General features: G+C 36.1%; 1 protein-coding gene across 1 annotated transcript; it reads right to left on the bottom strand.

Annotated features, from left to right (window-relative positions):
- Positions 1 to 358: 358 nt before the first annotated feature.
- On the bottom strand, positions 359 to 22,895 carry LOC136822637 (fibrous sheath CABYR-binding protein-like). Its single transcript, XM_067078906.1, has 12 exons — positions 22,481 to 22,895; positions 19,587 to 19,780; positions 14,804 to 14,899; positions 8,984 to 9,148; positions 8,128 to 8,290; positions 7,500 to 7,633; positions 6,631 to 6,762; positions 5,585 to 5,698; positions 3,637 to 4,868; positions 2,808 to 2,819; positions 2,036 to 2,045; positions 359 to 1,800 (listed from the first exon to the last, which is right to left on the bottom strand). The coding sequence occupies exons 1-12, from the start codon at positions 22,651 to 22,653 to the stop codon at positions 359 to 361; spliced, it is 3,867 nt and encodes a 1,288-aa protein (XP_066935007.1). The 5' UTR covers positions 22,654 to 22,895.
- Between the last annotated feature and the right edge of the window lie 324 nt (positions 22,896 to 23,219).

Below are 23,219 nucleotides of genomic sequence, written 5' to 3'. Positions count from 1 at the left end.
ACTCAATGAGCTGGTCAACGTTATTTGTATTGGAACTGAATTCACAATAACCAATGTTGCTTAGTAATCTTTGCGAGCATCAAGGAGGAACCTTAGGTCGATGCAGTAAATTCAAAAGTATTGATGAGGAGCGTTTTTGAATTTTCTCTTCTCCACCGATATCCAAGCAGCTTTCCAAAGAATATACAAGGAATCAAATGATACCCCCGTACCTCATACATCAATATATTCATTCAAAAGAAGTTTAAAAGTCATTAAGAAAACAAATACGGTTTAAGGTTATATGGAAAAACGGCTAAGGCACTAAGGGGTATTCATTTAATCATACTCATACATCATACTATAAACACACACAGAGTCATGCGACTGGCTCTGAAGGTTGGGATACTTCTGCAGCTGGAGCTTCCGGTTGAGGGGCTGCTTCTGGCTGTTGGTTAGGAGTTTCTGTTTGTGAGGCTGCTTTTGCGGCTGGGGCCTCTGCTTGTGGGGCAGATTCTGCGGCTGGAACCTCTGGTTGTGGGACTGCTTCAGCGACAGGAGCCTCTGATTGTGGGACTGGAGCTTCTGGTTGTGGGGCTACTTCTGCAGCAGGAGCCTTCGGTTGTGGAGCTGATTCTGCTACTGGAACTTCTGGTTGAGGGGCTGCTTCAGCGACTGGAGCTTCTGGTTGAGGGACTGCTTCTACAACTGGAGCTTCTGCAACTGGAGCCTCTGGTTGTGGGGCTGCTTCTGCGACTGGAGCCTCTGGTTGTGGGGCTGCTTCAACAACTGGAGCTTGTGTTTGTGGAACTGCTTCTGCAACTGGAGCCTCTGGTTGTGGGGCTGCTTCTGCGACTGGAGCCTCTGGTTGTGGGGCTGCTTCAACAACTGGAGCTTGTGTTTGTGGAACTGCTTCTGCAATGGGAGTCTCTGATTGTGGGGCTGCTTCAGCAACAAGAGCCTCTGCTTGTGGGACTGGAGCTTCTGGTTGAGGGACTGCTTCTGCAACTGGGGCCTCTGCTTCTAGGGCTGTTTCTGCAGCTGGAGTTTCTGGTTGTGGGGCTGCTTCTGCGACTGAAGCCTCTGGTTGTGGGGCTGCTTCAACAACTGGAGCCTGTGCTTGTGGAACTGCTTCTGCAATGGGAGCCTCTGGTTGTGGGACTGCTTCAGCAACAAGAGCCTCTGCTTGTGGGACTGGAGCTTCTGGTTGAGGGATTGCTTCTGCAACTGGAGCCTTTGCTTCCAGGGCTGCTTCTGCAGCTGGAGCTTCTAGTTGTGGGGCTGCTTCTGCGACTGGAGCCTCTGGTTGTGGGGCTGCTTCAACAACTGGAGCCTCTGCTTGTGGAACTGCAATGGGAGTCTCTGGTTGTGGGGCTGGAGCTTCTGGTTGTGGGGCTGCTTCAGCGACAGGAGCCTCTGCTTGTGGAGCTGGAGCTTCTGGTTGTGGGACTGCTTCTGTGACTGGAGCTTCTGGTTGAGGGACTGCTTCTGCGACTGGAGCCTCTGGTTGAGGGGCTGCTTCTGTGACTGGAGCTTCTGGTTGAGGGGTTGCTTCTGCGACTGGAGCTTCTGGTTGAGGGACTGCTTCTGTAACTGGAGCCTCTGCTTCTGCGGCTGGAGCTTCTAGTTGTGGAGCTGCTTCAGCAACAGAAGCCTCTGCTTGTGGGACTGGAGCTTCTTGTTGTAGGGCTGCTTCTGCGGCAGGGGCTTCTGGTTGCAGCGCTGCCTGTGCTGCTTGAACTACTTCAACTTCGGGAGTCTCCTGCTTTGGTGTCTCTGAAGCAGAAGTTGATACTTCTCGAGTAGTTTGTTCGTTGGATTCTAAAAGTGAGAGACATTAAAAAAAGGACGTTTTTTACAAGATACCATATTACTCCTAATTCTTTCACCCTAGAATGATTGATGTTTTTCACTGGTCATGCATACTAAAACAGATTAAAAAACAGATAGTTGATTTTACTTTTAAATTCTATATTCTGCAACCTGTTGCTTTCTTATTCAATAAAATAGGTGTTGTTTTTTTCAATCTCAAGGTAATATTATTCTCCAAACTTACCTGAAGTCATCTTTAAATCGAAAATTTAATTCTTCCAGAAAGAAAATTCTCAAAAAATATCAAAGAAGCTCTTGTGTCGTCAAAGCTCAAATCAAAAGGGGAAGGTTGATGGCATAAATGTTCCTTTTACTTCAAATTGTTTTCATACCAGGCCTCGAAGAAGGAGTGTCAATTCCTACCGATTCCGTAACACCGTATATACTTTACCATATAAGATCACTGCACTTCTTCACTGTTGATGTATTTTTGAGGGCACGTAAACTTTATACGAAATATGTAAAATATTAAGCTTAAAAGGTGTGTAACATCATCATATGATCTAAGAGCTTAAAAATTGGTATTTAATATAAAGCTGGCACGCTACTCTTTAGAAAAAGGCCTAAGCCATAATTCGTATGTTGTCATTGTTGTTAAAGAATTTAGATACTAACCCCGTGATTATAAAAGTTTACGTAAATACTATGGTATAAACCATATGGCGGCGTTAAGAATTTTAATTTTTTGGCTTACAAACACAGTCTTTGTTGAGGTTTTATGGTTTGATACCAATAATTTTTCTAGCCTGAAAAATTAAGCAGGAAGTATTGTAAGCAATCACTCATTTAATTTGTTATTTTAAAGCGACAAATATAGGGCTATCATGGAATAAATTGAGAGTAAGCCAAAAACTTTGATAAAATGACACTAGAATAAATGACAGGTTAACTTGAATAAATTCATAAGTAAAAAAAAGTTACATAATAAGATGAGGCAAATTTCTTCCACTTATTACCCTAACATCTACCTATAATGGAAAGAAGAAAATTCAAAAGTTTTACGCAAAGAGTGAAAAAATGTTTTGAAACAACAACTTAGGCAACTTCAAGGCTAAAATAGGCTAATGGAAAAAAGTATAAACTTTGTGACAGGAGGGAAGTTACAAAAATAATATTGTATATTCTGTTGAAATAGATCGACGATAAAATACAGTAAAACAACAGTAATAATAAAATGATAATAATTATAGAGTTGAACGTTTAATAAAATTGATAAAATAATCTATGTACATGGGATAATAATATTATAAGATGTAAGAATATTTAGATCGGACACTGTCCGAAAATAAAGATTGAGATAATTTTCAAGAATAGTGTCAATGATGTATTATCAAAAAGTTCATTTTAAACTTGTAAGAATGACAAAAGCTTCCAGCTTGTCAAGAAGACGGGTCCGAGAATAGCTTGGAATTTAAAAGAATAACTTCTTAAAGCAATATATGATATGAGCCCTCCCCACTGGGAAAAGGGTCATACTCTTTACGAAGTAGGAATTCCTCCTTTTTCAATTTGGAACACTCAGCGCTGTCCAGACACCGCTGGTCCTGTGCACGTGAGACACAGATACCATGATGCATAGTGGTGACACTCGAACTGCGCGGGAGAGCATATAGCTCGTCGCAGGCGCAGGACGGGATGAGTGACACCATATACCTCAATGTCTGGCATATCACCAACATACGAGAAGCAGTAATTCTTATCATCATAGGCAGAAGTAGTAAAAAAAACAATAAAATAATATTCTTTATAGTACAGGTGCCAAGCATGAGTATAAAAAATTCTTTATTTAGTAGCTAATTCGAATGTAATATCATCCATTAAGCTTGAATTACCAGAATCTAATGATGGAATGTCTAAATCATCGACTTCAACAGTACTGGTGGTGGTCGTGGTGATCGTTTCAGTAATCACAATATCTCCATTCACATTTTCAGTTTTAGTTTCAATGACTACATTCTCAGAATTGTCTACTACTGGTGCACTCTTTTCAATTACTGGTGAGTCTTCAAGATTCACTTCTGATTGAGCAACAGGTGCATCGTCAGTATTTACTGCTGATTTTGTTTCGTTAGATTCTACTACAACAACTTCAGTTGTGGTAATTTCAACGATTTCTGAAGCTTCAGGTTGAGCAGGTTCTACAATTTTAGATTCTTCCTCGACTGAAGCTGTTGGAGATTCTACATCGTTAGATTCCTCAACTGGAGCATCTGAAGATTCTGGCTGTTCAGATTCTTCTGCTGTAGGAACTATAGATACAGATTCTTCAACAGGGACTAGTTGGACATCCTCGGTAACAGGGCTTCGAACCTCACATACGACTTCTTCTTTCCCTTGGACTTCTAGTGGTTCTTGCTCTGGTAATTTTTCTTCTTCTGATTGTATCTCTACTACAGGTTCAGCTTTTGGTGGCTCTGGAGCAGCTTCGTCAATAACTGGTACTTTAGCCTCAACGGGTTCTGGCTCAGTTGGAGACTCTGGTTGAGTGGGAGATTCTACAGCAGGAGCATCTGATTGTGCAGGAGATTCTAGTTTCTTGGCAACTTCAATTGCTTCCTCTGTCTCGTCGCTTGATGCTTCTGGCTCCGCAACTGGCGCTTTTGACTCTTCAACTGGCTCTGGTGTTTCAACTGGTTCTGGTTCTACAGAGACGGGAAGAACAACTGGCTCTAGTTTTTTAACTGGTTCTGGCTCTACAGAGACGGGAGCAACAACTAGTGCCGGTTCTGGGGTCGGTTCCTCATTTTCTTTCGTTTTTTCTTCCATTTCTTTAATAATAGTTTCAGCATCAATCGAAGCAGTTTTCTCGTTTTCGCGTTCTTTTGTTTGAATGACTTGTTTAGCGACTGGCTCCACCACAGGGATAGGGGTGGGTTTGGGTGAAGGTGATTTTGCGGGCGCTTCAGTTTCGACTTCGACTTCTTTGTATAATAAATCTTTTAATTCGACATCTTCATCGTCTTCTTCATCTTGGTCTTCCTTCGGTTTTTCTTCTAATTTGTGAAACATCGAACCCACTGGATAGTAAGAAAGTGAATAGTTAAGTTTATTGTCATACGAGACTCTGTCAACAACATCAATATTTAAGTGCATGAGTTTCAACGACCATAAACCAAAAGGCTAAAAGATCGACCTTTTATAGATCACATTTCTAAAAGAAGCTTTTGTGAGAGAGTAGAAACCTTTAGTGTTGGTAATATGTTTGCGCTAACTAATATAGATACAAAAGAAGAGGCTTGATTTGTATAAATGGAAATGACCATAACCTCAAGCACCACTAACAATTTAAAAAAAATTAATGATTCCCAGTAGTTTATATATACACGCTTTTTTATAAGAATATTCATGATGAAATTGGCCAAAAGATTAAGAATATGCTAAGAATATCACCATCATGGAATTGAAGTAACTGAAGATAAGAATGCACAGAGTATTTTCAATTATAAATTGCCAAATACCCCCAAGCAAGGCTCACTACTTCCACAAAAATGCCATTTTATGCTTGAGACGTATGTTACATCTAGTCTGAATTAGGATCCTGACCTAAGAATGCTGTAAGAATATTTTAGGATGATTTTCCACAAAAAGTTGACAATATCTACCATGAAATGAAATAGCACCATTAATATAAAAAAAGTGTGTAAAAAAAGCGTGTTTCTTTGAGAAAAAAACTACTATAGCAGAGTTTATATCTCAAAGGAAGAGAAAGAAAAGTCAAAGCATGTAATCTTACCAGATAGAACAGAGCTAGGTGCACCTGTTCCAGCGCTCATTTTTCGTACGCGCGGTTGTGACATTGAGGATGTGCGAGTACCGAATCCTGCAGGTAATCCTGTCGTTTCTTCATCTAAGAAAAGAGGTGGAAAAGTGTTAAAATCTCTAAATACGTAATCAAATTGGTGTTGTCTTTATTCCTTTGGTGAAATTCTAAATCAAAGCAGTAAAACCATTTAATAATTTACAATCAAGAGACACTTCATTCTTTGAAATTTCAACCATGTATTTTAATTATGAGACAGTTATTCCTAATATTCATGACATAATCTTTTATACGGAAACACCCGAAAAACACCAGGTGTTTAAACAATGAAACTGGTGGCAAATGCCCGGTGTTTTTCGTGCGTTTCCATATAAAAGATTATGTCATGTATCATGAACATCAAGAAGACTGGTGTGATGCGATGTGCATGTTAGTCTGTTATATTACGTTGGCTAAAATGATGTTATAGTCGTGTGAATTCTTGATATGCGTAAGTTAAGATTACGTCATTTTACCTTTCGGAAACACCCGAAAACACCGGAATTTGACCCACGAGTGTTACTAAAACTAGCAACAATCGGGTGTTTCCGATATGAAAAATGACGTAATCTTGACTTACGCATACCAATTGTGTTTCTACATGATAGTCATTCCATTGATGTTATAGAAAAAGTATTAGGCCATTTCACATTTGCAAAGCATAATGGGTAATCAGTACCATTGTGCGCTAATAACGACTTACTATTGGTCCAATGTTTTGAATTTTTTTGAAGATGTTTACGTCTAGCCAACGGGAAACCGTTATCGGGGCGCAATCAGTCCTGATTACCCCTGATCCATTTCAACTGTGGAATGGTCTATATTCGTAAGAGGTCGTGCTTTAAAAATGGTCGACTGGGATTTGAAAATTCGAATGTCTACCCCTTCTTCTACTGCAGATCGTATAGAAAATGGATGGTCTCTGGTCACTCTCTCTCCAAAGCCTATAGGGACTGGGTTCGACTCTGGTAAAACCTTACCTTCTTGAGATTGGAAAGCGATAGAAATAGGTCGATGTTTTCGAACACCATTATTTTGATGTTCTTCTTTAATGGTTGGTTTGATGGCGTTCAATCGCTTGTGGTCTTCATAATCTCGCACTTTCGAATGATCTGATTGGTTTGTTGTTGATTTTATTAATGAATAATGACGTAATGATGACGTAATGATTGTTATTGATTGGTTGATTTTTTGAAGGGTAGGTGATAAGGAGCGGCGTATGGTAAAAGAAGAGAGTTGATTATCGTTAGATTTGAATTGGTTTGATGCATATAAATTTGGGCAAAATATGAAAAATTGATTAAGCTCTAGGTTAATTGTTGATATTTGGTAAACCGATGAAGTGGTATTAAAATATTTCTAAAACTAAGGAAGGGCTACATACGAATCATCATCGAGTTGATAACTCTTATCTTTCAAGTGAAAACCATGTCAGCTCAATTCTTTTGAGAGTGGTTTCCACATAATAGTGAAAAAAGAAAGTTAAAGCAAATGGACTTTAGGTTTAGTCTCATGACAAAAAGATGAACTTCTTGTTTGAACATGCATGCGTACTAACCATTGACTTAGAAGCCCGAAGGACTAGATACGAGACTCCTGGATGGGAAATAAAGGCACTTATTTCCCATTCTTAACGCGTGACCCACATGGTTTTCCTATAAACGCTAGATCAGAAGTAAAACATATTGCCAGATTTCGAAAAATATGCCACGTGAAAACAAAGAAGGTGCTAGATTTAATCCGTCATTCAAAATACCGCGCAAATCTCAACGCTTCACTTTTCCTTGCTTGAGAAAGGTCGAAGATTCATCTCTAGCCCCTTCGGGTCTTTAAATTCAATGGTACTAACCTTCTTCATTGTTGAGGTCGACACCGGACAATATTTTGTTGATAGTTTCGATCCAATCATTACATTCTTGTTCTGTCTCACAAGCGAAAATCACTCCTTTTTTGTCTTCTTCGTTTGGTTTCAATAAGAAAGCGCTGCGAAAATAAAATGGTACGTTTTGAAATAAAATGACAGGTTGCTTTGTTTTTGATAGGGTGGCGAATATAAAATTAGCTCCAGCGAGTTCTAGATTCAGGTAAATTCTTAACAAGCCCAGTGTATTGATAAGCGTGAATATGTACTTGAGGCGATAAAACAAATTTTAAGACCGGTAAATTGTAATTTTAGTCGTGCCTTGGAACGGCGAAATTCTTCGTTTGGAGGGCCTTAATGTGACCCCTGCCTTCTGTACTCAAGAACTTCCTAGTATGCTACCCTTTAGCTGTCAGCGAAGGTCTAAAACAAGTTTTGCTTCCATGTCGAGTGCAATTTCATGTGAAATATTTTTGTGTTTAACCTATTTTATAGGTAGCTTTCACCACCCAGGAGTGAGAAAATAGCTTTCAAACTAAAAAGTTTGAAGTTTGAGGCTTTGGAAATATAGCGTTTTAAAGCCCATATCAAAATAATGGTTTTAAGATGTACTTACAAATTTTTCTTTTTCTCTGTGGCATTATCCACACTGTAGTCATTGACCATAAACAAATAATCAGCTTGCATGTTGAATGACGTTTTGTAGCAATACATTTTCCCTAATTTGATAACCACCCAATATTTCTTCCAGCTTACTGGAACAATACCATGCCCTCCGGCTAAAAAGAAAACAGCAAATTATATTGATGAAAACCAGCAAAGAGCCAGAAAAGACGACAGAGCAAGTACGTCGGAAGCATGCGAAGGAGTGCAACGCTCGTTAAAAGACAATGAAATTACAATTACAAATCTCTTCCCCTGATAAGTTCGACATAGTCTAAAACCACCTATGTGAATTAGCCTTAACTCTGTAAGGAGGAAAACATTAAAACATTATAAATCCCACGGGTAACTAGAAGTAGAGAGTGAAATGGAAAATAGCGTGTCATATAAAGAAAGGAGATCGGTAGATAACCTCTTTAACTTGTCACGATAGTGTATTTTTTTGTCAGTATTTTTTCATTTTGGCATCAAAGTAGTAAGAATTGCCTTGCAGTTTAATAAATAGGTCAGAATTCAATACGGGTTGAGAGGTACACGCTTTTTCTTTTAGCATCTCGGAATTTGGGAACTGAACCTAAGAATGCCAATTTTTGAGCATTTCACCTTAAACTAACAATTATTTCCCAGCAATGCTCAATTGTTTCCCAAAAATGTCAAATTTTAGCATTACATGTTAAATTTAGGCTGGGTTTGGATTCTGGCCTAAGCATACCGTAAGCATATTTCAGGATGATTTTCCCCAAAAAAGTTAAGAATATCCATGACGATCTGGAAAACACCATTCTTACAATAAAAAGCTATCAATCTACCTTTCTTGAACATCCAGCCCTCATGGTCAGCTTTACCAAGAGCGCGACAAGAGACGTTCAGTTCTTCTTTATCAATGGATTTTCTTCGTTGTAATTTCTTCTGTTTCTTCATATCAGTATTTGATTCATCAGGTCGTTCGCCTGTCACTTCGATCTCTTTTATTTCTGAAAAGAAAATGGTACAAAGGTATTAAAAAAGGCAAAATTTTTCGACCATTTTCCCAGCTCTTCATAGCGCCCTAAATTCCCTTTAATAGCCCGTTATTGCCCGTTCTTACAACCATAGACATCTACTAATAATTCAAAACCCTATTTCACTTAGAGTAAAGCTCGTAAGTTTGATTTCGCTTACACGTTTATTTCATAAGAACATCAAAATTTTTTGAAGGCTTCGAATAATCTTAACTTTTTTAGTTTTAAGCCTAAAAATGGTCTTAACGTGTTCTTATTTTTTACCAGTGTATTTTTGTTCATTTTCCTAAGAAATTGGGTGTTTTAGAGTCCACAAAGCCTTAAAATGTTCTTAACTAACATTTTGGCCTTCGAAGACTTATGTTCTTATATAGTTTGTTCTTATAAAAAACGTGTGTTTTACCAGTTTCTCTACTTGACAGCACTTTTCATCGGGGGTTTTGCTTTATTTTCGATAGGCTGGCAAATGAAAAATTCCCCTCGGTGAATTCTAGATTCTGGGCCCCCAAATTCTTAGCAACCCCGATGTATTGATTAGCGTGAATAAGTACTTGAGGCGGTGAATCAAACTTTTAGACAGGCGAATTGTAATTTTTTAGTGGCTTCGATCGGCGAAATTTGGCCTATAAAAGACCCCTGAATACTGTAGCCCGTTGTAGCTTCTTACTTAACTATTGATTTTCTATACATCTCTATTAATGCAAATGAGAATAACATAGGTAAGTTTTAAGATGATGATTATAACTTTGTCCGGAAATTGTGTTCCCCAACGAAAAGTCAATTTCTAGTTATTAGGACTTTAAACATCGTTGCAGGATCAGAAGTTATCGAGAATACGCTGTACAGATAGGTACCTAAAGTTCAATTGCCAAAACATCTACTCAGACACGCAACCAGCAATACAATTTTCATTTCCGATTCCAGCACTAACAAAAATATCGCCTTCAATAATGATAAAATTATCTTCATGTTTGCACGTAAAAAAGTTTGACGAATTCAAAGAACAGAATGCAAATATTAACCACCGTTTAAAACAAAAGTCAACAAAAACTCAATCGAGGAGAGCAGTCATGACCAAATAAGGAATTCTTTTCGATTGAAAGATCTTCCATATTGTAGCTATAAGCTCTTTAAATAGTGCAAATAAGCTTGATAAAAGCTTAGAGGGAGATTGCCAACAATCTAATATCATTCAATTGGCACCAATCAACCAAAAACTGAAAGTCATCACACGTGAATGAAAAAATCATTAGTTTTTTGATAAGTTTGTTGTGGATAGTCTACATACAGTTGAAACTCGCTAATTCGAACATCTATTATTCGAATCTTTCTATAATTCGAACTAATTCTTAGTAAAACACTTTCTATTATTTGAATCTCTCTGTTATCCGAACAGAATGGGCTACCCGTTTCGAATTCGAATTAGTTAACTCCTGGGGTGGGGGCACTAACCTTACCGGCCGACGAGGACGTGCCGCTGGAGTTTGAAAAAATGGACACTGCCAGATAAACGGCATAAACATCGCAACCAAAAGTTGACCCTGTCAGAAAAACATCTTGAAAACTAGTAAATTAACCACCCGGGTTAACTATAATAATCATTGATATCAGAGACCCAAGCCATTCAAATGCAAATTCTTAGTCAGCAAAAACCTCTGTGATTATGTCTTCGTGATTCTCGTAATTCATGCTTTTCATAGAAAGGAGAACGGTGGCTTTTTCTCCAGGAGTGAATTAGCTTCACTTCAACTGCCCACCTTCAAGCATTACTCTGCTAATAATACCGTAGTTTAGCCAATATGCCTCCAGATAAACCACAATACAACCCAAAGTTTATATCAGAACGAAACAAATAGAAAAGCTTACAAAGCAAAAATAAACCAATATCATCAAAAAAATTGCCATATTGTATCTAAATAGCAGCTTGTTGCATGCTATTACGCTAGATATAACTTAATTGCAAATGGCTTCAGTTTAATTGGTGACCAATAATGAGTAAGAAAAAAAAACAAATACATATACAAACTTTTTTTATAAGAATAGTGTACTTTGGATGAGGGTGTGCATTATTCTTATATTTCTATTATTCTAAACAATAGGCCTATTGTTCTAACTCCGAAATCACATCCTGTTTTATTATAGAAGTTATTCTTATAAAAAAAGCGTTTAGCCTGCATCAAACACCAACATACAATATCACAATCCTTTGGAGACTGGTACTAGCTACCAGTCTAAAAGCAAATTAGCTTTTTTAGCTAATAGATATCTAAATAATCAATTATAAACAATCTAATCGAACAAACCGTTTGTTACTCCATATACCAGGCCAGGTTGGGAGAACCAAGAGTCGGACAGGTTGATTTGTAAAAGACTATTCGAATAAAAAACAATTAAGTAACTAAATTAAGGACATTAAGGTCATGTTCAGACGTTACGGTTCCATTCCGTTCCGAAACAAAACGGTTCCGAAACAAGTGTGAACGTCAAAATTCGAAACGTCAAAAAAAAGACGTTACAAAGCAAAACAGATCAAAATGGTTTCACTCCACTTTTTTCATCTGAATGGAACTGCTCCGTTTTCGTTCTACAAAACGTTCTGAAACCAATATGAACACTCTCGATCCGTAACGAAAATCATACCAGAGCGAGACGGAACAGTAACGTGTGAACATGGTCTAAAGTAGACTCTCCTTTTAATGTCACCTCATCAGACAAATAAAGAACCTTTCATTGGGCTGACCAGGAAAGAGTTACAGGAAAAGAAATGTAAGAGTGTCAGTGATAGCGTGACAAAATGTGACCTCTAACACAGTCAATCTTACCCTTTGAACATGTTGGTCTAGCATTGGATTTTAAAGCTTATTCACAAAAAGGGGTGTGTCTTTAGTTGTAGTGTTTAAAATCTCTCACGATAATATTTTAAAAGGTTTTAACCCAAAAAAAAGTTATATTATAAAAATCAAGTATTTTACTCAAACTTTCTTGGACGTGAGAGTGAAAACTCCTTAAAATCGTTTTCGTTGTGAATTAGAAGAAACTTTTCACAACTGACCACTTGAAAGTCATTTTGCAAATACTCTCCAAAAATCTCTCTAAATCCCTTTAACTTTTTCAGTGATGACATAGTTAGTACTCCACAAACAGCAGAACGAAAATCAATACTCACAAATCTTGTCAAAAAAATTGGGCAATAACTTTATTGATTTCATTGAAATAATACCCGTTTAAAAACACATTTCAATAGAATTTCACATCTCAGATTTCTACCGTATTACCGCAATATTATAAGTGACACATAGTTTAAATACCTTTTTTAAAAAGTTTACCCATCTCATGAAAATACATTACTGTAGCTATCTTTTCTATCTACCCAAAACAATTATGTAGACACTTTAGAGTGGAGGAACTGATAGCGTTCAAAACTCATGACGGAGAGTTTTGGTTTCCGTGTAAGTAATTATAAAAGCAACCCAAAATCGAAATTTAAAGAATTCTGGTATCTATTCATAAGAACATAAGAATTAAATCAATTAACCTAAACACAATTCTTTTCATCTAAAGGATATCGAAATGTTCCTCTTGAAACCTCTTGAAGCCTGTTATTCTTTTTATAAATCAATTTCTTTAACGCAGCCTGGTGGGGGGACTTTGCCCGACCACGTTTTTTTCAAAGCAAACAGAAAATTTACTAATCAAGCCAAATTCTATTTAGTGACCTTAAAACAAATATGTTTTAGGCGTTTTAGGACCCTTACCATGGCGGAGCCTCCTTAGTCAGTATATTGTGGTCTTATCACTTTCAAAGTGGAGCCGCGGCCCCTATGGTGAACAACTTACCTCCTCCGCCAAAGATACTGAACGTTGAAACACTTCTTCTCAATCTTCTCTTTGAATTGGAACTAAACCTTGAAATCCAATCCATGATCTGACGAAATTTTCAAATCTCAAAAAAACCGAATCAAAAGTGTATTCTCTCTCAAAAAAAACTTTTAACTTTAACGTGTTTCTTTTTCCCGTGATTCTCTATATCGAACCAAAAAATGACTTCTGTTATGATTAAAATAAAGGTCGACTGCGTTTTTCATAAGGGTTTAATTTCGATTATATAAGCTCTATCGTGTAGGTTTTTTGACAATACGGTACTAATTTCAAATTCTCTATACCTTATCAATATAGCACACTATTATACACTAAAAATACCTCATTGATTTTAATCAATTCTTTCAAATTTCTCTATTATTACATGATGCCTCTAAGCTTATCAGTTTGAAATGTGACGTCACTGCCTCTCAACCTGAATAACGTATAAACTAGTGACCATAAAAAGTCAAGAGAAGATCCTGTATTGTGAGTTAGTCAGATTAGTAGGAAGTCAACGAGGACTACATACTGAGATATTTTGTAGAGTTTGACATCATTGGGTTAGGATGATGTAATGTTGATGCGGATCGACAAGGGCTGTTTATTCAGGCTTCTGAATTTGAAACCATTTAATCAGAAATTTTCCAATAAAATGATAGTACTTCGCCCTTGCGTTGGAACGGCACTCTATTTTCTTAAAAGTTCATGCTCTTTAGAAACAAAAGCTGCCGAAATATTGCCTGAAATCTCGAATGAATTACCACGAATTTAGAATTTATGTTTCAAAGATTCAATCATTCAAAATTTAGTCAGCTTGTAGACATTTTTTGATATAAGATCTGGGACGAGCAAACCTGACCAAGAACCAACCTATCAAGCTCAGTCTGGTATAAAAGTGCATCCTTTCAAATCGCTATAAAACTTCCTTAAAGTACGAGGAAGTTTAGTAGAAACAACAAATTTCAGAGGACATTTAATTCTTGGTCTTTAAGTATAATCTCTAATCTGGCTAAGAATTTCATAGAAATGCAATAAACCATCATTTGAAATACGGAAACTTTAGCAAGCCATTACTGATCAACAGACGAAAAACTTCCATAGATAGACACTTTTGGAAGAGAAGTAACCATCAGAATCTATATAAAAGTACAAATTTTAATATGAAATAAATCCAGTTAAAAAGCAATGCATACAATTCCAAGATGGTCGAACAGCCTCTAGACAGAAGGTCTCCTAAATAAAATTTCATGTAAGGTCAAACTTAACAAAAAACCTCTTCTCACAACATAACAGACTTTCTTTCATGATGAAAATGTACTGTTTGATATGGGATGAAAAATGATTATTTTTACAGACGGCTCTACTATAATCCAAATCAAATATACCCTATTAATCCGACATTTATATTAGAGGTATCAAATTTCATGACAGAAAAATCATTGCAAATGAATAAATTCGTATTTCCTTTTCCTCTCAAGAAATCGATACGAAATATGAAACATTGTTTTATCAGCCACCAGTGGCATGGCAACTGCTCGACATCACCAGTAACGGTTTTGGTTGGGGGCATAACTGAGCAAGACCTGGCAAAGAAAATGCTCCCCAAAAACTGCTGTAAGTTCGTTTCCTCTCCCAAATGATGGCCAAGCCACCAGGCTACAGTTAGTCAAATTCTAAGCTTTTGCCCAAAAATGGCAAAAAAAGCCCGTCACAGAACAATGATTTTACGAAATTAGATGAAAATACGCATCGTAGTCGAAAACTTACTTCTACCATCACGGAGGACTTGTTTCTCCGAACCATAAAATGTTTGACTTGGTCGTCTTCCACCAGGACTATCTGGTTCTTCAAAACTTTGTTGTTCTGAAAATCAAGAAGTGGATAGAATTAAATTGGGACGAAATTTTAAGAGAGTTTGGTGTCATCATTCAGATCAAATAGAAATGTGAAAATAAGCCATTCACTAAAAATTAGGAAGCCTTTGCCTTTCATGAAAGGTAATCACCAGAAAAAATATATATTATTTGATTCATTTCATGACATGGGAATGGTTTTGGTTTTATCTCATAACCTAATTTATCTGGTGGACGTGATACCATCGTGAGAGATTTTCGTGAGCGCTTGGTGTCAGTTGTGAATTTAAAAACTCTTTGCTTTGCATTAGTACGGTTGGTTTCAATTTTTAAGTTTTCAATCGCATTTGATTTACAATTTACTATGGTTTGTCAATGTTTGAATATCTTAGAAAGTTCAAAAAACAACATAGCGTTTTGAAAATTTAAATTGAAAATTTTATTGAATCAATGAATGAAAATTTGACGTCGATTTTTAATCATTTGGATTAATTTTATGAGAAAGATCTTAAGACATTAATCGACAGAATCAAGATTTAAGAAAACTTTATTATGTCAATAGCTCTGTGGATTACACAGCAACCTTTAGGTAAAATTATCACTTCGATAGAATTGCGAGTGAAAGGGAAGGAAAGACATCATTTTTTGACATTACAGTATTTTAAAATTATAAACCAAAAACACCCCCTTCTCACAGACCCACTGGGACCCCTTCCAACTAAAATATTGGCCAAAATATCGTCCCCGATGAAAAAATTTCCTTCGATTTTTGTCCCCATTGAAATTAATCAAATAAACCAATCCTCAGTGTAAAATATTTTCTATTTTTCCCATCCCCAAAGAATTTTCTGATTTGAAAACAGAGAATTGAGACCCCAGCTATAAAAATATGAGAAAATCAATCCCCATCGAGTTTCAGTCCGTTATTTCTATCCCCAAATGGCTGAAAAAACCCTACCGGGTCTGTCAGGGTCTGTGAGAAGGGGGTGTCCAAAATCTATTTGGCAAAGAGCAGTAAGCCTGAATTTCTCAGATAGTTAGCATAAACAAGATTTAGCCTAAATATATCCAAATTAAAACACAATATGTTTTCAGAAAAAACGATTGTTTTGTGAAGCAACAAAATTCCATACGTTATACTCATCTGACCCACAAGGAAAACAAATTTCCATATAAGGCTCTAGTGTAAGACTTAGTAGAATCTAGATTAGCAGAATTACCGGGATTCAAAATGCCGACCCTGTGCCTTGAATAGCTAAAATTGAAACTAAATTCTGGTGGGAGTTGCTATATATAGAAAGTATGGAAGTCTGCGAATCAAACAAGAAAAATAGATAATTTGTATGATAGTAACCAGGAAATGTGTGACCACATTAGGTTACATAGATTTAATTAAAAATTTACACTGACAATCCACAGTCTAATTTTGTTGTCCATTTCATCGCGCAGATTTTTATTGATCGCAAATCTCTTACAAAACTCTAGCCTATCTCTATCCCAACACGCGATTTTTTGATCACTCTGTGTCGAGGAAAAAGCCGTGGTCATCTGGTACAGGCTAACAAAACTCATACAAAATCTCGCTATAATGCAATGACTTCATGTTTTTTTACATATTTCTTCCAAGATTTTTTCGGTCTACAAAATACCCCTGTATCGATGACCCGGTCAGATCCGCCCTTATGGATAACCCGGTGAAACTAATCACTAAAAATAGCCAAATGTTAAGCCCCGGTAGGGGTATGAGTAAACCCGGTCAAATTTTATTGAAATTCTCTACTCCGATCAAAACTAGGAAATTTATGGTCATAAGATCATCAAAGTCGAAAAAAACACATTTTAATGAATTCTAGGTAAACCAGACTCGTCTATTCTTGAAAATGAATTTTCTCCCTACCACAGCGAACAGTAAATTTTTGAGATCTAAAATTCAAACCCGGTGAAGTTTCAATTTTTTTATAACCACACTGGTGGATTTCAAAACATCACTGTTCACTGAGGCACGGGTGTTGGCAAGTAATTATTTCCAAGGAAAGTAACCAGAACCACTATGAAATGAAAATCCATGAGCCCGTGACGAAAAGAAGCAAAAGAAGTAGGTACTGACCTCTTGGAGCAGGCATCTTTCTACTTCAAATTCGATGTACAATCAGATAAAACAACCACCCAATAAAGCCAGGTCCTTATCAAAAAATCAAGGCGGTTTCAAATCCAACCTCTTTTCCCTCGATATTTTTTTATCTTTGAGTTTGCAAAAATAAAAAAAATGTTAGGAAGAAAAACTGGGTAAAAAAGTTTTATTTTTCCAATGATTTATCATCGTGTTTTTCAAATTACACGTTTTTTTATAAGAACAAACTATATAAGAACATAAGGCTTCGATGGCCAAAATATTAAGAGCAAGTTAAAGAGCATTTTAAGTCTTTGTTGCCTCTAAAACACCTGTTTTCTTAGGAAAATGAAAAAGAATACTCAAAGAATGTTGAAAATAAGAACATCTTAAGAACATTTTTAGGCTTGAATCCCAAAAAGTTAAGAACATCTGAAAGCTTCAAAAATTTAGTATGATCTAATAAAGAAAATGTGTTATTGTCAAACACAGTCAAACGAAAACATAGCCCAATCGTTTGTGTCAATATTAGGTCACGCTTTGAGCTGACAATGTTTTAACGGCGAAACTCTGTTTGTAAAAACTTTCAATTTTCTTTCCCTGATGTGGTGGTTCTCTTCTTGTACTCTCTGAAAGAACCATAAATTCTTTTCTAGAATATGAGTTACTTTAGGTAATGTTTCATTAAATTTATGAAGATTTGATATTATATAAAATACGAATTTCAGAAGGTTTTCATAGAAGTCAACAAAAACATCAGAAATACCAACTATTACAAGAGGAGTGTAGCCTTTATTTTGGTGATCTTTCACATGATATTATTTTTGATTCTTACAAGAACAAGCTAGATGCTGAATGGACCTACCTGATGATGAAAGTTAGATAGCAATGCAAGGAGAAAAATGAAAAAAATCAGTCAGAAAATATAGCGTTTAGCGAAAATGTATAACGCAATAAATTCATCATTTATTGTTGATTGTTATGCAGCAAAAAAAAAAAAACGTCCTTCTTTCAGAGAGGAACCATTTCCAGGAGAAAAATCAGTCTAAAGTAGGGTGTTTTCAGACTCAAGCTAAAGCTTAAAAGAAAGAGTCTTTCTAGCGACGTGTTGGCAAGATCAAAATTATATCTGTCGATGATTAGGAAAAAACTGAATAAGGTAAATTTTGAAATTAGACCACAAAAGCATTGGTGAATTGTAAAGCTCACAAAACCATTACATGATGAAAATCTGACAATAAAATAACTCAATAGCGAAGCTAGCGAGTAATACCACCAAGATTTATTTAATTTCTTTCCAAGCAATAAATGAATGAACGATAAAATAAAATTGAACCAGGAAGACGGAAGGGTGTATAAGATGCACGTTTTTTCGTAAGAACAAACTATATGAAAACATAAGGCTTCGATGGCCAAAGTATTAAGAATGAGTTAAAAACATTTCAAAGCTCTAAAACACCCAATTTCTTGGAAAAATGGTCAAAAATACTCAAAAAATGGCGAAAATAAGATTATCTTAGGCTTAAAACTTAAAAATAAAGTTAAGAACACCCGCAGGCTTCAAAAGTTTTGGATGTTATTATAAAAAAACATGTACAGTACAACAACTTCCCCTTGTAATCTATAAGTGTGTTTGCACTCTAAACATCCTTTTTGCCGGCCCCCTTTTCTAAAATCGCTCCATGATATGAAAAAGTAGATATTTTAAATCAAATCAACGAACAAAACATTGCAGTATCATTACTTTGAACTTTCTTTCCAGTACTTTTAATATTTTCAAAACGGAAATAAGGATACGACTCAAAATGGTCCAAATATTAAAGAAAACCTTTTTTTCATCAGAGCATAAACCCTATTCAAACTAGGCTTTTAGGGGCGGTTCAGAACTAGGGGGGGGGGGCTTTTCCTGTACCACCCCTTAACTTTTGATCTAGTTGGTCTTTTTGGATAAAATTTGGCACACAAGATCCTTGTCACGTAAGGTAACTTTTGACAGAACATTTTTTTGATGACGTCACTCATCATGCCCAAAGTGAGCAAAAACCGAAAATTTCCTTTGTTCTTATAAATAGCTATTGTATTCTAACAAAGGCTTTAGAAAAAAGTTGCCTGAGTTTAAAATGCTTATTTTATCCTAAATATTCAATAAATTACGGTTTAAACGATATATTTGACATTAAAAATAAATTGTATTGGAAAAGTGTCAATTTTTGTGACACCTTACTGTCAGAAATGTCATCATGCTCAAGGTGTAAAAATATTTAAGTGTCAAATTTTTTTTTTTATTTTGAAGCAAAATAAAAGTTAGGAATTTACAAAAAATTTCACGGCAAAAGCTCTATTATTTCAGGAGCTATTACCAATAGTTTGACCTCCGAACAGAAAGAGCCCCCCCCCTAGTCCGAATAGGGTTAAGGGCAAATTCAACAAACAAATTTAAATTCAGCTTCAAATGTTTCAAAGAACATTCAAGTCAAACCGTAGTGTTGCAGAAAAACTGCCTGACAGAAATCTTGAGATCTCAAACATTGAGTCCCTAATTCCTAATGCACTAGGCTACTGTGATTTTTTAATTCTAGAATCTCACCTTCTCTTACTGCATCTACTGAATCATGTCCATTCACAAAATCTGATGTCCCGTTTGTTTTGGTCGCGTGATTCACTGGTTCTTTGTTCTCTTTATCATGTGATATATTTGACGTGTTCTGATTGGCAGTTGTACTTTTCAATGTTTGATTTTCATGGATAACGTTTGGGTCTTGGGAACGTCTACGACCACTCCTAAAAACAATATTTCACTTAGTAGAACCAGGGACTAAAAGCTCAGTAAGGTACATGTTTTCTTTATAAGAAAAACTTTATAAGAACATAAGGCTTCGATGTCCAAAATGTTAAGAACAAGTTAAAAATATTGTAAGAACATTAGATTGCTTTGTGGACTCGAAAGCACCCTATTTTTAGGGAAAATGGGTAAAAATGGTCACAAAATAGAGAAAATAAGAACTTTTCTTTAGGTTTAAAAGCCAAAAAGTTAAGAACATCCAAAGGCTTCAAAAGTTTTGGATGTTCTTATAAATAAAACGTGTGCAAGCTCAGTAAAGTATGTACCCCTTGACTGAAAAAATATATTTCAAAGCGGTATCAACATTCTGACTTACATAACAAAACTTGGAACTAGATGTACTCTAGCTGACACTGTATATGAAAATAGATAGTAAGATAAAATGGCGCAATATTGCTAGTTTAGCAACTTACTTTCCGTTACTGAATGTTTTTGCAAGATTTATCTTAAGAAATCTCATTTTGAACAAGTTGATAAAAAAAGCTATCTGAAAAAAATCAATCGCTTTTCTCTAATAATCTTCTCTACAATTTTCAACAACAATTCATTCCATAAATTTGAACTGCAAAAAATTATTTCAAGGCCTTTTAACTACACCGCAATCATTCTAATTATTTGTTGAAGTTAATTGGTTTCAAAGCCCAAAAGGGATTGTCATGTTAATTACTTATGAATTAGAGTACGAGAACTTTGTGATAATTTTTGGCAAACGCTACTCATTTTTGATTAGTCACGTGCGTAGGAGGTTCAAGTACTGCTGATACGTTGTTCTTAGTTTTTCTATGTCTTTCTCAAACCACTGCTATTAAAACGGAAATTTTCGTGAGGCTATATCGTTTTTGTTTTGCACTTTTGAGCCTAAAATTGTTCTTATCGTGTTCTTATTTTCAGGTTCAAATCGAATTATTTTTTACCCTACTGCATACTTTTACTCCTTTAACTTCAATTTGACGTTCAAATTCAATTTTTTTCAGTGTGCGTGAAAATCATTGACTTCCAAGCCCAAAGGGCTAGACTCGAGACTCCTGGATGGGAAATGAAGCCACTTATTTTGCATCCAGTGTCCGCGCGTGGTTTTAACACAAACGCCGAATTGAAAGTAAAATCTATCGCTAGATTTCAAAAAAGTCCTCAAAAACAAAAGAACCGTAAGATACAATCCGTTGGCATCGTCATCTAGACGCTTTCTGGATGGGAAATATGCGGGTTCACTTTTTCTCGCCTTCTCGAAAAGGTTAGAGATTCTATTCTAGCCATTCGGGCTTTAAACTCAATGGTAAAAATTGTCCCGGAAAAAAATCCTAAACCGATGGTAAAGTTATGGGGATAAGTATTTCACCTAAAGTAAGATGGATTTGAACTTAACCTTAAAAGAAGAAAAAGAAAATGAAAATAACGTTTATATCAAGGTCTAACAGCGAACAAAAAGAGAGTATGAGTGCACCTACTGTAACATTATACCTTTACATCTAGAGGTATCCACCGTAACGCTGTCCAAGATCATCAACCAACTAAGACAGAATGTTGTTTCAATGTTCACGCAATTTCATAAGGGTGTTAGCCCTCCAACGAAAGAAAAACGATCCAATTTTCTAACCTTTCAAGTTACGAAGTGTTGCTCAAAATCCAAGATTCTCTTCAAATATACAGTATTAGATGATTTCAAAAGTATTTAGAAAAGTGTAAATATAATTACCTTAAAACATGATTAGAATTTCAAAACATTCAATGTATTTTGATCAATCTATAAATTTCATAATCTCGCGGTAGCATGTTTTTGTTTGAAGCTGTTTGTATTGTGCTTTGTTTATTGTTTTTATGAGCATAACAATAGCTCTATTGCGCATACTCGGATATCTTTTGTTCGATAAAGAATAAGTTAATCTAGGCTTTAAACATCAGAAGGGACGTTTTCTTGCAGTTTTAAAATGTATTACCACACAAATTAGACGATGCTGTCGTCCGCTTAGAGGGTTACTAAACGCGGGAATATATATATGCGTAGTCAGGGCGTCAGGGTGGTTTACGGGAAAAAATAGTGGCGGTAGAGTTTAGAACAAACACTGTAAACCCCTCCCGGCTTTTTCTCGCTGGAATAACATACTGCTTATCAAGAGTATATTGGACGATGAAAGGGATCTGAGACCGTCCATGTTTGTTGTGTTGTTTTTTGTATATTTTTCATAAAAATCTAGTTGCTTTTATGAGGTCCCCCCAAGCGGCTTGCGTGACGACGTGATAGGGACTTTTTTGCAGTGTGATTACGTGATTTGGAAATTCTTTCTTCGAGATTGCGTGATGAGAGGTCAAAACGTGATCGTGATTTGAAAGATTTTTAGCCGCGATACGTGATTTGAACTTTTTCAAAAGGATGTGCGTGATTGTCCAATTTTTTTACTGATTTGCGTCATCGTGATTGTAGACAAAAATTTGTGTGATATCGTGATCAGAGTTACCTCTGGGGGGGGGCTCTTTTATAGTTGTTTATCTTGGTGTTTGTTGATGTTATGTTTCTTCCAAAGATAATGGGCATGGCAAACGTTCTTACGGCAGGGAACTACTACTTTCAACCACGCGTGGTTTGTTATTGAGAGTTTATACAGAATGTAATGAGAACTAAAAAGAAAAAAAGAACTTACATTAATCTTTTACTGCGCCGTAACATATTTCCAAATGCACGTGAAAAATTGCCGCCATTTTGTTTGGTTTGATCTTCTGTTCCATTATTAAGTGAAGGCTGCTGATTGGGTGGTTTCTCATCCGCAGGTTCGATAACTGTTATGTTCTCCTTCGTTGATGTAGTTGAAGACATTCTTTTAATCAATTTTCAAGTTTTGCACTTGTACCAAAATCAAATTTCTCTTTGTAAAAAATCTTCAATCAATTTTTGACAAATCTTCAAATTGCAAGAATAATGCGCTGTTGTCTGCAAAAGAAAATCTATCTGATTTATTTTTACTTTCGAGACAAATATGGCCAAGTTAATTCTTGTTGCAGTACTATCAAATTGTGATTCCAATTCATACAAATAATCTCACTTGCTTTTTCGCATCCCTGAAAATAAAGTAAAAGAAACATATAACCTTTCAACAGATATCATATATTTGTTAAATATTGATTTTTTCAATCAAATATTTTGTTCTATAAATGTCTTGTACTTCTTCTACGAACTTGAGAAGGCCGACAACGACCACTTTAAAAAAATGAGTCTCCATTTAATCAAATAAAAGTCGTACAGTTTACAATTGCGCCCGATTGATACACAGCATTACTTCAACCAGCTTCGACGTTAAAAAACACCCTCTTCTCACAGACCCACTGGGAACCCTTGCCACTGGAAAAATTGGCAAAAATATCGTCCCCAGTGGAAAATTATAC

The sequence above is a fragment of the Clytia hemisphaerica genome, unplaced genomic scaffold (genome assembly GCF_902728285.1).
Source record: "Clytia hemisphaerica strain Z4C2 unplaced genomic scaffold, Clytia hemisphaerica genome assembly, whole genome shotgun sequence".
NCBI lineage: Eukaryota > Metazoa > Cnidaria > Hydrozoa > Leptothecata > Clytiidae > Clytia > Clytia hemisphaerica.
This window is presented reverse-complemented; position numbering and strand designations above follow the sequence as displayed.

Bases quoted from the DNA above. Each gene is read 5' to 3' on its own strand.
- LOC136822637 (XM_067078906.1), bottom strand. From the start codon at position 22,653: ATGTCTTCAACTACATCAACGAAGGAGAACATAACAGTTATCGAACCT. The intron at 19,781-22,480 runs GTAAGTTCTTTT...TATTGTTTTTAG, and splicing joins CGGCGCAGTAAAAGATTAAT to GAGTGGTCGTAGACGTTCCC. The intron at 9,149-14,803 runs GTAAGTTTTCGA...TTTTCTTTTCAG, and splicing joins AGTCCTCCGTGATGGTAGAA to AAATAAAAGAGATCGAAGTG.